Genomic DNA, 16297 nt, shown 5'->3' on the forward strand with positions numbered 1-16297 from the left:
TCCTGATAGGCGAGGGGAAGAGAAAGAGCAGGAAGGGAGATGGGGAACCATCTAGAGAAATGAACTGGGCCAAGGGGTTAATTTAAAAGCAAATATAATGTGTGAAATCTGAATGGGAAGACAGTATACTCACATAGAGGCTTAGGATGGAGCAATTATTGCATAACATTGTGCTATAGGCTAATTAAATAGATCCTGGTTGCTCTGTGTTGTTATTTGGGTATAAAGCTGATTTCACTAAAATAATAATTCAGTATTAAATATTCACTCAACAAGACCCACTACAGAGCACATAAACTATATGTGCAGTGGATGACGTACGTGCACAAAACCAGTGCTGAGACACGATTGGGTGTTTAAGGGATAGCAGAGGCTAGACCAGGGCATTCTTACACACTTCCTTGAGGTAGATTTAGCATGATGCTCAGCGCTTGGCGGATTCAAGTATTGATTTTTAGAATGTTGTGGAATTTTCCCATCACAGCTGACTGAACCCATGGAAATGGAGGAATGATTGCATTTCTGAACACTGGAATTGACAGCAGGCCTACCCACAAGGCTGGACACAGCTGAGAAGTAAGCATAGTCTCTTTTCTTCTTAAATCTCATTGGCTAGGGTCTTACTTACGTAGGTCCCATGAATGGCAATGGATACTGGCTAACTCACCTCCTCGGGCAGCATGGCACTCACTCCCCGACAGCCAGCCAAGGCTCCCCAGGAGTCTTGATGGCCCCTTACTTCCTCTGTGGATGTTGCTGGTGGCACCAGCTGAGGTATGTGTGTGTCTGCAGCCCAGTCCAGGCCTGTTACTTCATGAAGGGCCTTCCTTAGTACACTTCCTGATCATTTACCTCAGAGGTCAGTTTCCCAGGGAACACGCTCGGACAGGCATCTTCAGTCCCATTTTGCAGTCAGGCAAACTGAGACTTGGCCAAACCAGTATCAAAGGCTGCACGGCCTACTGTGCTTTAGTGGGTCCCTTGTGCTCACACTCCACACACAGTCAGACTACTGGCCAATTACAACAGGTGAGGGTGATGGCCAATCATTCAAAAGCACAGGAAAGAGAGAGAGAGAGAGAGAGAGAGAGAGAGAGAGAGGAGGGAGGAGGATGAGGAGAGAGAGAGAGAGAGAGAGAGAGAGAGTGTTCCAGGCATATAGCAGCAAAACAGATGACAGGTGGCTATAACAAGATCCTAGTAAGACTGATCTTTATTTTTATTATTTTGAATTATGAGGATGAGCCAGGCGTGGTGGCACATGCCTTTAGTCCCAGCACTGGGGAGGCAGAGGCAAGCGGATCTTTGAGTCTGAGCCTGATCTACAGAATGAGCTCCAAGGCAGCTAGAACAGAGAAACCTTATCTCAAAAAACTGGGAATTAATTAATTAATTAAAATGATAAAAAAAAAATCATTTTTGAGACTGGCATGGTGGCACACACCTTTAATCCCAGCACTCGGGAGGCAGAGACATGCAGATCTCTGAGAGTTCGAGGCCAGCCTGGTCTACAAAGCGAGTTGCAGGACAGCCAGGGCTCTGATACACAGAGAAACCCTGTCTTGAAAACAGAACAAAGCCAAAATGTGAGGATGTCTGTGTGTGGGTCTGTGCACATAAGAGCCTTTGCCTACGGAGACAAATAAGAAGGTGTTGGATCCACTTGGCTGGACCAAGTCATCATGTGCATGCCAGCCACTTGGGTCCTCTGCAAAAGTAGTGTGACCTCCTAATCAATGAGCCATCTCTCCAGCCCCTGGGACAGTTTTTAGAAAGTGCCATCTGCCTGAAAGTGTAATTAAGAGCCACAGAAGGTAAGTTGGTCGGCAAGCCAAGGGAATGAGCTGTAAAAAGCAGTGGTCAAAGCACGTGGCTCTGAGAATGTCCACGGGAAGAACTGGACGGGTTCCTTTCCACACAGACATGCAGGACACTTAAGAGAGCGCAGGGACGTGGTAAAGGAGACATACAGTCGCTCTCTCGGTAAGAAGGTGGCAAATAAAACTCTGGCTTAAGTACAGATGCACAGAAGCTACAGTGACTCTCTGGGCATCAAAGTAATGGCACACATTTCCTTCCTTTGCAAAGGGGAGGGACTGGAGTCTCATAGTGGATTTGGCATCGTGAGTGGGGTAGGTCACCTCAGGGTTACTTGCATTCCCTTGCGGTGCTATCTGTGATGTATCCCAGCACACATGTCACACGTGCAGTGCCAGCAGGTCTGCCTCCCAGTCTACAGGCAACATGGATATGAAGGGGCACACTGAACGCCGCCAACAGGAATCCAGGAGCGGGAAGGCTCTGCAGCACAGCAGCCCCCGTTCTCGGAGGCTGGGGCTCTGGTGTGGACCTGAACTGTCCCCGTGGAGGCCTCGGTCACCAGCCTGCAGGCAGTCTCGTGGGGGCACGGTAGGACCTTTACCTGAAGGGGCTGGAGCTGGAACGAGTAGGTCAGAAGCCGTGGGCTGAGCTTTCTGAAGGTGTGAGCCAGAATAAACCTTCCCTCCTTTACACTGAAGATCTCGGGGATTTTGTCACAGTGGCAGAAAGCTAAGAATCGTGGGTACGAAAATGTCACTACATCCGGGGAAGGATGAGGACTGAACTGGATGTGTCAAGGACAACTGGGAAATTCCTGTTTATAATTATTTTCTAACTAAAAACCACCACCACCAACAAAAAAACCCCAAACTCTTCCTCACTAATGTATTTTACAGGTGTGTGTGTGTGTGTGTGTGTGTGTGTGTGTGTGTGTGTGTGTTGTGTGTGTGCATGTGTGCGTGTGTATGTTGTGTGTGTGCCTGAGCATATGTGTGAGCATCACATGTGTGCAGGTGCCTGTGGAAGCCTGAAGAGGGTGTTTGGGTCTCCTGAAACTGGAGCCATAGGTGCTGGTCAGCTGCCTGACATGGGTGCTAGGAGCTGACTGAGTCCGGATGCCCTGCAAGAACAGTCCACGGGCTTCTATTGCTGCCATAGACACGGTGACCAGAAGCAGCCTGAGGAGGGAAGGGTTTATTTTCATCTTATAGCTTGTGGTCGGCATCCAGGGAAGTCAGGGCAGGAACCTGGAGGCAGGAGCTGATGCAGAGGCCATGACAGAGTGATGCTTACTGGCTTGCCTAGCCTGCTTGCTTACAGACCTTAGGACCACCAGCTCAGGCGTGAACCATCCACAGTGAACTGGGCCTTCCCTCACCAATCACAAATAATAATTTTTAAAAAGCACACTGCATGCTTGACCACAGGCCACAGATTTGGCAGGAGGTAGGGTGGGCATTTTCTCAACTGAAGTTCCCTCTTCCAAAATGACTCTGGCTAGTGTCAAGTTGACATAAAACTAGGCAGCACAGGCAGCAAGTGCTCTTCACTGACGAGCCATCTCTCCAGCCTCTCCATATTAACCTGTTTTACACTGACACACAAACTCTACATTTCAGTATGTTTAATGATTCCGGCAGTATAATTAGTAAATCTATTACCTCAGGCACAGATTTCGCCCCCTTTTCTTTTATTTTGAGATAGAGTTTTACTATGCAGACTAGGCTGGCCTTGAATTGTTATGTAGCCCAGGTTGACTTCGAACTTGCGATCGTCCTGACTCTGCTCCTAAACTGCTAGGGTCACAGGTAGGCACCACCATCTGTAGCTATGTATCATTTCTTTGAATTAAAAACATTCCAAACTCCTCCCCAGTAGCTAATTCCAAACATTCACTTAATTGTTAGCAATGATGTCTGTCCAACTGCACCCTGGTGCCCAGTAACCGCCCTCGCTCACACACTCCTCCTTCACTCACACACTCCTCCCTTGCTCCACACACTCTTCCCTCGCTCCACGCACTCCTCCCTCGCTCACGCACTCCTCCGTTGCTCCACGCACTCCTCCCTCGCTCACACACTCCTCCCTTGCTCCACACACTCCTCCCTTGCTCCACGCACTCCTCCCTCGCTCACACACTCCTCCCTCGCTCACGCACTCCTCCCTTGCTCCACACTCTTCCCTCGCCCTCGCACTCCTCCCTTGCTCCACACACTCCTCCCTCGCTCCACGCACTCCTCCCTCGCTCCACACACTCCTCCCTCGCTCACGCACTCCTCCCTTGCTCCACACACTCTTTCCTCGCCCTCACTCCACACACTCCTCCCTCGCCCCACGCACTCCTCCCTCGCCCCACGCACTCCTCCCTCGCCCCACGCACTCCTCCCTCGCTCATGCACTCCTCCCTTGCTCCACGCACTCCTCCCTCGCTCACGCACTCCTCCCTCGCCCCACACACTCCTCCCTCGCCCCACGCACTCCTCCCTCGCTCATGCACTCCTCCCTTGCTCCACGCACTCCTCCCTCGCCCCACATACTCCTCCCTCACCCCACGCACTGCTTCCTCACCCCACGCACTCCGCCCTCGCCTCACGCACTCCTCCCTCGCCCCACGCACTCCTCCCTCGCCCCACGCACTCCTCCCTCGCTCCACGCACTCCTCCCTCGCTCCACGCACTCCTCCCTCGCCCCACACACTCCTCCCATGCTGTGGCTGTATTTTCTAACATTTAAAACTATGCAATGCTGCTTTTACACTAACAATACGGTTTTTATTTTTCAAAAAGGTATACTAAAGGGGAGTAAGTGAAAATATGGAGTACTTTTTCTTGTGTGCAGTTCTGGGGATGGGGCCAGGGCCTCATGTGTGCTAGGCAAGGGCTCTACTGCAGAGCTCCATGCAAGGCCTAGAGGGCTGCAGCTGGTGGTTATGCAAGAGAAAAAATGTCTTTGCTTTGCTCTGAGAAGTCTGCCCAGGTGGAAGGCTGGATGGGGATGTCAGGACAAGAAGAAGCTGCCACCAGGAAGCATTCCTAAGCTCCAACCATAGCGAGGTCGGTGCAAATCCAGCTTTATGGTTTTCTTCATTTTTGTTTTGTTATTTTTATCTTTTACAGTTATCTTCTCACCCCAAACATGTAAGATTTACTGCCCAATAAAGCACAGAGGAAATGTTAAGAATCTTGACCAAAAAACCATGATGAGAGCCAGAGGTGAGGACAGTGAGTGAGATGTGCCGCGGGCCTCCTGCAGCCCCAGCATGGGAGGGGGAGGAAAGTGGTGCAGAAAGTGCGCAGAGCTGAGCTGTGAGGGGCGACAGGCAGGACAGCAGCCGGATTCTGATCTACAGCCCCTGCGCTGCTCTGCACTAGAGGGGCCTTCTCTCGTTTTAATAACATTTATTAGCATATATTAATTATATAAAATAATGGGTTTCACTTTGACACTTCTGTACTTTTACTTATTTTTTATAGTAGTGCAGGCCATCCCTGAACTCATGACTCTGGCTGGATCAGCCTCCCAGGCGATGGGATCGAAGGCATGTCCATCATCCCTAGCTTTATTTACACATGTGCATAATGTGCTTCGTCATGCTGACCTTCCCATCGTCCTACCCTGCCCTCCTGCTGGACCACCTCCTCTTCCTAAACAGTCCCCCGCCTACACACACACACACACACACACACACACACACACACACACACACACACCTTTAATCTAAAATCTACACGAGGCAGAATGTGTAGTGTGATTCCCCTTCTGAATCTCGCTTATTTCACTTAACGGCAGTCCTGCTTTGAGGAACCTGTTCCATAGTGGCTCTAGAAGGTTACACTGCCACCAATGGAGACAGCCTACAGAATGGCAGGGGATTACCATCTAGAATGTTCTTTAAAAAAAAAAAAAACAACAAACCAAGACTGGGAGGACAAACGGCCTGATCGCCAATAGGCAAATGCACGGAGCAGGCAGCTCTGGAAAGGAGGCATACGCCGTGGTCAGTAAGCATGTGAGAAAAAACCTTCAGCACCTCAGCCATGCGGGCAAAGCGTGAGACTCCACCTCACTCTGTGGGATGGCTAGCTACTGAGAAAGCTGGCTGAGGTACACGTACTGCTTGGAACACTTTCAAACCTTTAATGAGGGAGGTAATGTGCCTTCACCTCGCTGGTAAGGATGTGCCGCTGACATTCTCAGGACGGGTGGGAAGTTAAGACTGTCTCTCTCTCAAAGCCCAGAGACTCAGGAGAGAGAAAAAGCAATTATAATGTGGGAAAAGGAAGGCTGCCGTGGGAGCGTCTGGACGCTGTGGGAGGTGACGATGGAAACGCTCCAGATTCCTTCCAATGGACCCACGAGGAGGAGGAGGAGGCCTCCATCAGCAAGACCTACAGGACAGAGGGCAGCCTGGGTGGAAGAGGGTCCTCTGCATGTCCCTCCTAAGCTAGTTCAGCATCTCTGCAGAAGGCTAAGACCCTGCCAAGCTCCCACGTGACCACCTTCCCCTCTGCGTCTCTGTCCAGGGGGCACCTCTGACCCTCCCACCTGTCCCCTGCCAAGGACCTCGTCTGCTGGTGCTGCCGGAGAGTGGGAAGGCTGGCCGGGAGCCGGGTGGGCTCTGAGTGCTGTGGACTCACAAGAAGCAGCCATTCTCCAGGATGCCACTGGTCACTGTGAAATGAGGAAGGCCCCTGCAGCACGCCACACCACGGCCCTCCTGCAGGGTGAGGTAGGCAGAACAACTGCAGCCTGGGAGACAGAGCAGCTGCACTGTTTGCCTAGAGGGGCCTCTGACTCCACAGCAGGGTAGTGGCGTTCTCCCAGGGGACCGGAATGCTTGCTGGCGTTCTCGGTGGGGCAGGTCCAGAGACACAGGTGGGATTCGGAGAAGCAGCTCCAGCTCACAGAGGGGATCCAAACCTACCTACAGGATGACCCTGCGACCACTGCACCCCACTCCTCACTGCCAGCGTCTGCGGGCTCCATGCATCTCTTGGATGCAGTGATGGCCAACGTAATTGCACAGCTAGATCAGTCAGAGGTGTGCCACCTCTGGCCCTTGGCCCCTCTACTGGGCTCAGATTGTCACCATTGCTTCCTGCCAGTACATCAGGCTCCCTCAGCCTGGGTCTGCCCATCCACAGGGCCCCATCTTATTGCTGCAGAGGACGGGGGAAAGCACAGGACCAGCAGATGGCATGGAAGCTGCCAGCCACTTGTCCCACCTGATCACTGTGTGATCCCCATCTCTAGGGGGAATATTCAGGAGACTCTCAGCTTCTTCCTCTTCTCTTCTTCTTCCTCCTCCTCTACATTCCCCCCCCGCACCCCCGCAGAAACCCCTCTTAGCAGATGAACATATCCTCCCCTCCTTTCTCCTATGGTTGGCTCTTTCTGCCCTACCTGCTATCTCCTTCACGCTCTCTGTTTTTGAGGCAAGATCTTACTCTATAATTCAAGGCGGCCTCAGAATTTATCACGTAGCCCAGGCTGGCTTTGAACTCTAGATCTTCCTGCCTTAGCAGGAGTTTGGGGCTTACGGGCATAGGCACCATACCACTGCCCACATGCCCCTCTCACTGCAGCGCTAGGGCACTGTAACTAGACTAGCCGTCATGCAGTAAAATCTGCACTCACCCGCCTCTCTCTCTACCTTTTGGCTCTCCTGCACCCTCACCCTTCTGCCAACCTTCCTCTCACCTGCTCCTGGAACCCAGGGCTCACCAGTGGGTCCAGGCATGGTCCATCCTCTTTTGCCCTCCTTTATGGCTGCCTCTGGTCTCTGGCATAAGCCTCTGGACTGGATCCCTGGTGAAGTAGTCCCCTGAAGCTAGAACCCAGCATGAAAGACTTGCCTCTGTGTTCTAGTCTCTAATACCCTCTGTTGCTGAATGCAGACACCTGGCATCTGGTACACTAGCCATCTCCCTCTGGCCACTGACAGCCCATATGCAACCCATGGCCCAGGCTGCCCTTCACCTGTAGAACTTGCCCAGATGCTCCGTGTACTGCCAGCTCTGCTCGCCCCACACAGCACTCTGCTCCGCACATGAACCCTGCTCCTGCAGCCTCCTCCCTCCTCTGTCTGGACCCAGCTCCTGCCCTTTCACCTGGCTCAGTGGCTCCCACATCCCAGGAAACAGCATTTCCAGGGTTGGAGAGGGCTCCTCAACCCCCACCTTAGGCCGAGGCCCTTCTCTGCTCCTCAACAGCAGAGGGGTCCGCCCAGAAAGAGTGCACTGAAGATCTCTCTACATGTCTTTCAGAAGGCTGGGTGGCTCTGAAGCAGGGACCCACGGGGAGCGACGTCTTGGCCCAGAGCAGAGCGAGGGATGTGCTGCTCATCACCAGCGTCTGATCGCAACAGCCAGACAGCACACGAGCTGGAGGCCTCACTTTCGGAACAGAAGAGGAGGCAGGCGGGGCAGTATACAGCTGCAACCCCAGGATTTAAGAGGCTGTGGCAGGAGCATGAATTTGGGGCTAGCCTAGGCTACACAGTGAGACCCTGTCTGCTGCTGTTGTTGTTGTTGTTGTTGGAGGTGGGGGGACAGTGGCCACTGCTTTCCTAGTCCTAGCCAGGTACCTCTTCAGTTCCAGACACAGCAGAGGGGTCCACCAGGACTGGACTGCTGTCCTGTCAGGCCAGCAGCACAGCCTCCTGGGGACCGCTGCTAGGCCACGGAGAAGAGGCCTAGGCTAGACTCCTCCCACACTCATCCCTGGTTCCTCCCTGCAATGGACGACCATCCTCACGGTGGGAGAATGAAGAGCAGAGGCCACACACTGCTCTCCCAGGCAGACACTACGCTCGCTCGTGTGTAGCCAGCCAGGCTGGAGGCTCAGGGCCCTGCCGTTAGACTTCTAGTTTCTTTATCCAGGACCTGGGTTTGTTGCTGCAATTTGTTTGTTCATTTAAGTCTCATTAAAAAAGAAAGAAAGGAAGAGAGAAAAAGAGAGAAAGAAAGAAAGAAAGAAAGAAAGAAAGAAAGAAATCCAGCTGATGTAGTGAATTACTATGATCCCAGCATTCAGGAGACTGGGGCAGGGAGATGGAATTTGGGAGCAGCCTGAGCTACCTAGAGAGACTTTGTTTCAAAAAACAAATAGACAAAACTGAAACCAAAGAAACAAAACTAGAACTAAGGCAAATTATCCTAGAAAGGCATTACTTAGAGGCCTAGTTGGCTTAATTTAAGCTTAAACAGGTATCTGCATATACTAACGTAGCCAATTATATGGCCCATGGGTGCCCTGGGCCTGTGGGTTTTCCCAGGTGCCAGGCAGAGAGAGCCTGTCCTACCTGGTGGGTTAATTCCAGAACACAGATACTGCAGACAACACTTAGTCTGTCTAGCAGGCGGCATGGTTTCTCCCCAGGTGATGAGGCCACTTCTGAGCAAGGAAAAGGGGTTCTGGGTCCTTACAGGTTACTGATCCGGAGAGATGGCTACTGAAAATATATGACCCAGCCATCAGTTTGGTATCACCACGAGAGGTCAAGGCTGCCTCCTACAGGAACTGACCAAAGAACAGGGCTCAGACTAGGACACAAGCCCCTGACGCAGCTGGGGCAGGGCCATCAGGCAGCTCAAGTTCCCAGATTGGAAAAGAGAGTGATGCATGCTGGGAGAGCCGAGTGCTGTTGGGTCTTGGGATAATGGCTGCGAGCATCATTTTACCCAGGGGGCTGTGCAACCTGTAACCTGAGCACTCAGTGGGTGGAGGCAGGAGGATCATGAGTTTGATGAGTTTGAAGCCAGCTGGGCACAACAAAAATCCAGTGGCTGGATTTGAAGCTCTGTAGTAGAGTAAGTATGCACACACATGTATGTGCCCCTCCCCCCCACACATACAGACACACGGAGGCACCAGCATGTGTGTGGGAAGGTGAGGATCACAGGCCCCACCCTGGAACCAGAAACTGGAGTCTCCTCCATGGGCCTGAAAGGACAGAAACTATACTAGGCAGAGATTTATTTGTGCAATCCGTTTTTTTTTTTTTTCTCCTTAAATATTCACAGGTCACAAAACTGCCTCTAGGTATTAAACCCGGGATTAAGACATCAATTAACCGAGGTCTGAATGCAGCACTGATTAAAATAGCAGCAAGACAGGGTGAAGCATTTCCCAGATCAGGCTCTAAGTGTCAAGGTGCCAGCCTGTTGAATAAAACCCATTTAAAGGGCCAGGGATTCCATCTCTCCCAAAGATGAATACCCAGGGAATGGTTTGCAGGAGCCAGGTGGGCAGGAGCTCAGTACCAAAGGACCCCCCCCCCCCCCCCCCCGCCAGGCCCTGCCGCAACATCGCCTCCACCCTGGCGGCTGAGTGATAAAAAGGAGGGAATCACACACTCACAGGAGGAGCAAGTAAAGGGCACAACAGGCAGGTGTGGAGGGAGAGTCCACTCCACACCCGGGCCGGGGCCTGACTGTGCATGTTGTGGTGCAGAGAGGACAGATGCTCAGGGTTTTGTGAAAATAGTACGGACTCCTCACTTGGGCATCTGCAGACTCAGAGCAAGAGGAAGCTTGGCGTCTCTGCTCTTGCTCTGGGTCGGCTTCCTATTCAAGGCCACGCACTGCTAATGACTGAAGGAATGTCTGTCTAAAATCTGATTGTCGAAAAGGAAGCTCGACCTACTTCATTCTCCCTTCAAGGCTGAAGGCGTAAAGCGTAAGACAACACTTAGCCTCTAGGGAGTTTCCAATGTGGGCTACATGATGGTGCCCAGTCTCGAAAACGAAGCGGAAGACTAGCTTAAGTATGGCACCGTGAGCTGCCCTTTGTGCTGGTTGTTTTCTGTCAGCTTGGCACAAACCTCGACATGCTTGGGTAGAGGGAATTTTAATTGAGAAAACGCCTCCATAAGACTGGTGAGCAGGTGTGTTTTGATGGATGGTTGATGTGGAAGGCAGCCACTGGGGGCAATGCGGTCCCTAAGTAGGCGGTCCTGGGGTGCATAAGAAAGCAAACTGAGCAACCCTTGGGGAAGCAGGGCAGTAAGCAGCATTCTTCTGTGCTTCAGCTGCTGCCTGATGGACCCTGATACACAAGTGGGGTCAAATAAACCCTTTTCCGCCTGAGTTACTTGTAGTCACTGTGTTTTATCGCAGCAATGGAGTCCAAACTAAGACACACTCGAAAGACACTTCAGTGTCTCCAACTATTGCTCTGAACCTGAAGTCACTCTGCATCCGGAGACAGCAGAGCCTTGTAGACAGTTCACCCTGAAGGGAGGAAATGCCTCAAAGACTGAGAAAATGGAGAAAGGAAGTGTCTCCTCTCCCCCAAGCAGGAACAAACATCTTGTGAAAACTGGACAGCCCCCTCAAGTGCTAAGAGCTCTCTGGACTCAGAACCAGAACTGACACCAGGATCAGCCAGAGCACAAGCTGACCCCGACTGTTTAACTGCCCAGATTTCACAGTCCTGCCCTGCCTGCCCTAAACCTCACACCAACGCCTGCAGTGCCTGAGACGCTTGCTCTCCATCTTTCCACTACAGCTGCAGTGACTACCTGCTTTTCCACCTGACTTCTGAGTTAGTGAGCAGACCTCATCATTTGTTGGGTCAGATGGCTAGCACAGATCTCTGGGCACATCTGCTGGGGCACAGGAACCAAGTTCTCTCTCTGCCTTGGGAAGCTCCGGTCATTACGTGACGGGTCCGTGGGGTGGGGGGGCGCAGGACAACTCAGTGGGAGACAGGCGGTGGTCCTATGGCAGCGCTTCCCATATGCCAAGCATCGAGGCTGTCATCCGCACACACGTTACCCAAAATGTTGGGTCCAGTGCCGCTCTGCCCTGAAGCCCTCTCCAGTTTACCTGAGCAGGCAACAGGCAGAGGGGCATGGGCAGCTGTGTAATCCGCAGCCTGCGTCTTAATTCTAGCGAGCCACTTTCGCTCCATGTAATGAAGAGTTCTAAAACTGGCACCTGACTCAAATGAACACAGTCTCTCACGTAAAACCTAAGGAGAAGCGCAGCGGCCTGGGTACACTCACTCCTGCGTGATGCTGCGCCCTGGCATGGGGCTCTGAGACGGGGATGAAGGCATCTTCTTTTATTTCCTACCCTGCCTCCAGATCAATTTCATCCTCTACAAAACAGCAAAGCAGAGGCCCCGCCTGAATTATGGCAGTGACATGCCTGCTCTTCGTAAGTTTCAACTTTTGACCTATACGTTCCAGCCGCAATACTGAGCACAAGGAAAGAAATGTGCAGTTATGATCTTGTGTTTGTGGAGAAAGTACAATTATGGCGGAATTTACAGGAAATCAAAAAAGGCGACGCTTGGGAGGATGGAAAACAATAAAACAGTCACACAAAGAAAATGAATGCCACCCAAGACCAAAAACCAAGGGGAAAAAAAAAAATCTGAGCACCAACCAGCTCCCCATGCCGGGAGAGGCTGCTCTGTGCCTCCCAATCAGACGGGTCCTGGAAAAGCCCTGCGTGCTCCCAGTGCTAGTCTGGGCCTGGGGTTCTGTAAAGACCCCAGGGAATCTTTCCTGCACAATGTCTTTCCTCTCTGGCCCTGGGCCCTACTGTACTAAACCCGAGACCCAATCCATGCCTGCAGTCAGCTGGCTTTCCGGAGGGGCCAGGAGTGAGCTGGGGAACAGGCCTCAACTGCAGGGTGCTCTGCTGAGCTACCAGAGGCTGTGCAAGGCTGTGAAGCCAACAGCCTGGATTCATGGCTTTTCCCAGGGTGAGTCACTAACTCTGTGCCTCAGTTTCCCTTCCTGTAGCATGGGGATAACTAGAGGTGCAGCCTCGTATGTTAGTAACAAGAACCTCTGTAAATAGCGTGGCACAGGACTTTACATGGGGAGTCTCAGCAGAGGCCAGTGTTGCTAGGGCACCCCAAAGTTTGAATCCTGTGTCATCCAATCACTGCCCCAGCTCTGCAGATGGAGGATTGGGAGCAAGCAAATCCTTCCCTTCTCATTTGAGCACAGCGGTGTCACAGTTGAAGGAACAGAGACTGGAAAGGCCCGTGCTCTTGAGAGGGACAGATCCTGGGGTTAGTCTGTACCTGGGGGGATGCTCTCCAGTAGGGGGATCCCTACATGGGGTCGAAAGGGAGAGAACAGGCAACCAGGGCATTCAAGACCTGGGAGTGGTAGCATGTATCTACAATTCCAGCATTTGGGAGGAAAAAGTGGGAGCATCTGAGTTATATGATAACACGTACACACACACATGCACACACACCCACACCCACACACGCATGCGCACACACAGGCACGCGTACACACACACACACACAGACACACGTACACACGCATGCGTACACACACACACACAGACACACGTGTAAGCAAGACCCAAGAACTCCCAAAACTGTAACAACAAATGGTAATTTAACATAGCAGAAAGCCCACCTGCTTTGGGGGATGAAGGACCCGTGCTATGGCAGCCAGAGCCCTCTCTTGGGTTATGGCAAAGAGGGCAGTAATTGTGGCTATGACAGATCTACCAAGATCAACTGTATCGCTGCAGAGACTGGGCCCTGTGCTATTAAAACACACCCCTGAGGCGGCAAGGACAATGTGACATTTCTGAAATTGTTCTACTACCATCAAATGCCAAATAAGTCCTTTTTGCTGCTCGCTTTAATAAAACTGAGAGGTATTCTTATAAACGTGTGGACTCCACCTTGGAGCCTTGCAAATGTCACTGGAATTAAAGTGAGCTTGCTCTAAAGTGACGGACTAATGGCTCATCCCTCAGGGAGATGCTGGAGCTCAAAAGCCAGGTGTAGTCCCCAGCACACACCCTGCTGTAATGACCTCAGGGGAAAGTCACAGTGAGGCAGATGGTGGACACAGGCCAATTCCAGTACTCGGGACTTGTTCTGCAGAATGAGCTGCTGAGACAGATGTCAGTTACTTGACACAAGCAAGAAGAGGTGTCACGAGCCTGAAGGACACAGTCTCCATCCTCACAGAGCGTGTAGCCGTAACAAGCACTGAACCACAGTCACCCCTGACAGCGGTCAGCAGCTCTTGGGTTTCTACCCGCCTCCCATGGGCACTTGCCTCAGACTCAACACATGGAGATACATCTCAGGCCTGTTACTCCCAGTTCTACCACCCCGCTGTCTCCACAGACCCCCTGGCTCTTGCAGCAGGTCCCCTCAGTGGCAACTGGCTCCCACTCCTGCCTCTGAGTCTCCAGTTAGAGGTTAACATGGCTTTTTGGAAATATAAACTGATCTGCACTGTCCTAAGTCCTTCAAAAGTTTCCTGTGTCTTCTTTGTCTCTCAGGACAAAGCCGAAAACCTGGCAACAACACTGTCCCCTCGAGTTCACTCAGGGTCCACTTCCCTGGCTTCGCAGAGCCATGCAAGGCTACCGCCCTTCTCCCTGATGTCCCCGAACAAGGGGTTCCTTGGCCCTGGATTGCTGACCCCCATCTCACTGTGCACCGCCCTAGCCTCTGCTGTGTTTAGGACACAGTAGTCCCATGTTTTCAGGCTCACAAGCCGGATGTCCTACCTATCAGGAGAGACGTCAGCACAGACTCAGGAACTGAAGTGAGACATGTGCACACCTCCCCACAGAGCACTGAGCTGGCAGAGGCTCTGCCTCGTCTCTCCCACACTCACAGTAAGTGCGGCCACTCAACAAGAAAAACCATTCTGCCGCCATCGAAGAGCAGCTAGCTCTGTGGCCTGGAAGCAAAGAAGCCATCCCCCAGCCTGGGAGGGTTCACCCCGAAGCCACCTGACAAACCAGCTGTGGCGCATGTGAGAGCTGCCTAGGGCAGAGCCGCGCCATAAGGAGCACGAACAACAGGGTGGTGCACATCAGGAGCTGTCCCCATTCCCCTGGGACTGAGCACAGCAATTGGCTGAGGTTGTCACCAGCCGCACACTCACCATTCCACGATCTCTGGGTGAAGAATCGTGTTGTTGACATTGAACCTGCAAAGGGGAAATACAGCAACAGCGTTAGTTGGATGGTCTATCATATCCCAGTGCCAAGTGTCTCATTCAACACAAACACACCATATCAAGAGTCCTGCCCCCCCCCCCCCCCCCGCCACCTTTTAATTTCCTGTCTCCCTGGCCCTGAGAAAGCTGCTGCTCACCTCATGCAGGCCTTGAGGCCTGGGCTGCCACCTCTAAGGGTGCTCAGCAGGACAGCAATCATTGTGACTACAAAACACCTCTTCTTCCTCACTAGGTAAAGTCTTTATCAAGTTCATTAACACACAATGAGTACCAAAAAAGGGGGGAGGGGCGGCAGGACGGGGACACACACACACACACACACACACACACACACACACACACACACACACACACACACGCTATTTGGAGAAAAGAGATTGACATTTTCACATGTTTGATGAAAACCATAAATCTAAACATCCTTTTTAAAAAGCAAATTCCTCTCGTGTGCATGTGTATTTTACCCACGCGTATGCTCTGCCCCATATGCATGCCGGATGGCCTGCACAGGCCAGAAGAAAGTGCTGGATCCCCTGGGACTGAAGTTACAGGCAGCTGTGAGCCACCATGTGGGTGCTGGGAACTGAACCTGGGTGCTCTCGAAAAGCAGTCGGTACTCTTAACCACTGAGCCATTTCTCCAGCCCCTTAAAGCTCACCAGTCTCTAAGTAGCCCAAATCTAAAGACATACCATAGCCGACTGCCAAACAGCAGTGTGTATGTTGGTGGTCTTGAACTCACAACACTGGGATTCAGGTCTGCCAGTTTTCTGACTGGAGGAGGATCATCTGAACCTGAGTGGTTCAACTTGCAGTTTCTAACCTTACAAAAAGGCCAACTGGCACACAGCACAGCTGCCAGTCAGGGAGCTTCTGCATCTTGTAAGCACCATGAGAAACTCAATGCACCACACACAAGGTATGGTCCTGGTGTGTTCTGATCAGTGGCCAATCCACACCAGAAACTATGCCAGCCAGAGGGCACTGGGATGATGGCCAAAGAGCCGAAAGTAACAGAAAGTCGAGGACAAAAAACTCTAGCGAAGATATGCTTCAAAATGAAGGAAAGGGGTCTCCCTGTGACCTGTGACCCTCGCTATATGAAAGGCACTGTGTGTGAATGCAGCTCAGCTCCAGATGGGTAAGGCCGGCCCTGCTGTGAGCCTGACTGTGTGGGACCCAGCACTCAGCACAGAACTGGTGCCAGAAAATGTGAGTCACAGGCAGTCTTTAATTGATGAGATCTGAAATGACCCATACTGCCAGCTTATGCCACCCAAAGGATGCACTAACCACTATGTCCACGGCCATTATGTCACTGGCAAGGAGCTCATCACGCCAGGCTAGACTCAGGGCTTTGGAGAGGGCTCTGGTTCCACATCACTGCTGATGGAAGAGCCCTCGACTGACTGTGGCAAGATGTCTGAACTGGAGTTCTTCCTCTTCCTGGTACCCTAAGTATTCACAGCTGTGGGGGACCCTAGAGATACGACCTGGCCACGTACACCAC

The 16297-nt window shown here is 52.1% G+C and overlaps 1 protein-coding gene across 1 annotated transcript in view; it reads right to left on the minus strand.

Annotated features, from left to right (window-relative positions):
* Pepd (peptidase D) overlaps positions 1 to 16297 on the minus strand; it is a 134829-nt gene that overhangs the window by 76605 nt on the left and 41927 nt on the right. Inside the window, exon 7 of the mRNA XM_051162196.1 lies at positions 14714 to 14758. Within this exon, the coding sequence (XP_051018153.1) occupies positions 14714 to 14758 (45 nt within the window). The remainder of the gene's footprint in view (positions 1 to 14713; positions 14759 to 16297) is intronic.

This window comes from Acomys russatus, chromosome 19 (assembly GCF_903995435.1).
Source record: "Acomys russatus chromosome 19, mAcoRus1.1, whole genome shotgun sequence".
NCBI lineage: Eukaryota > Metazoa > Chordata > Mammalia > Rodentia > Muridae > Acomys > Acomys russatus.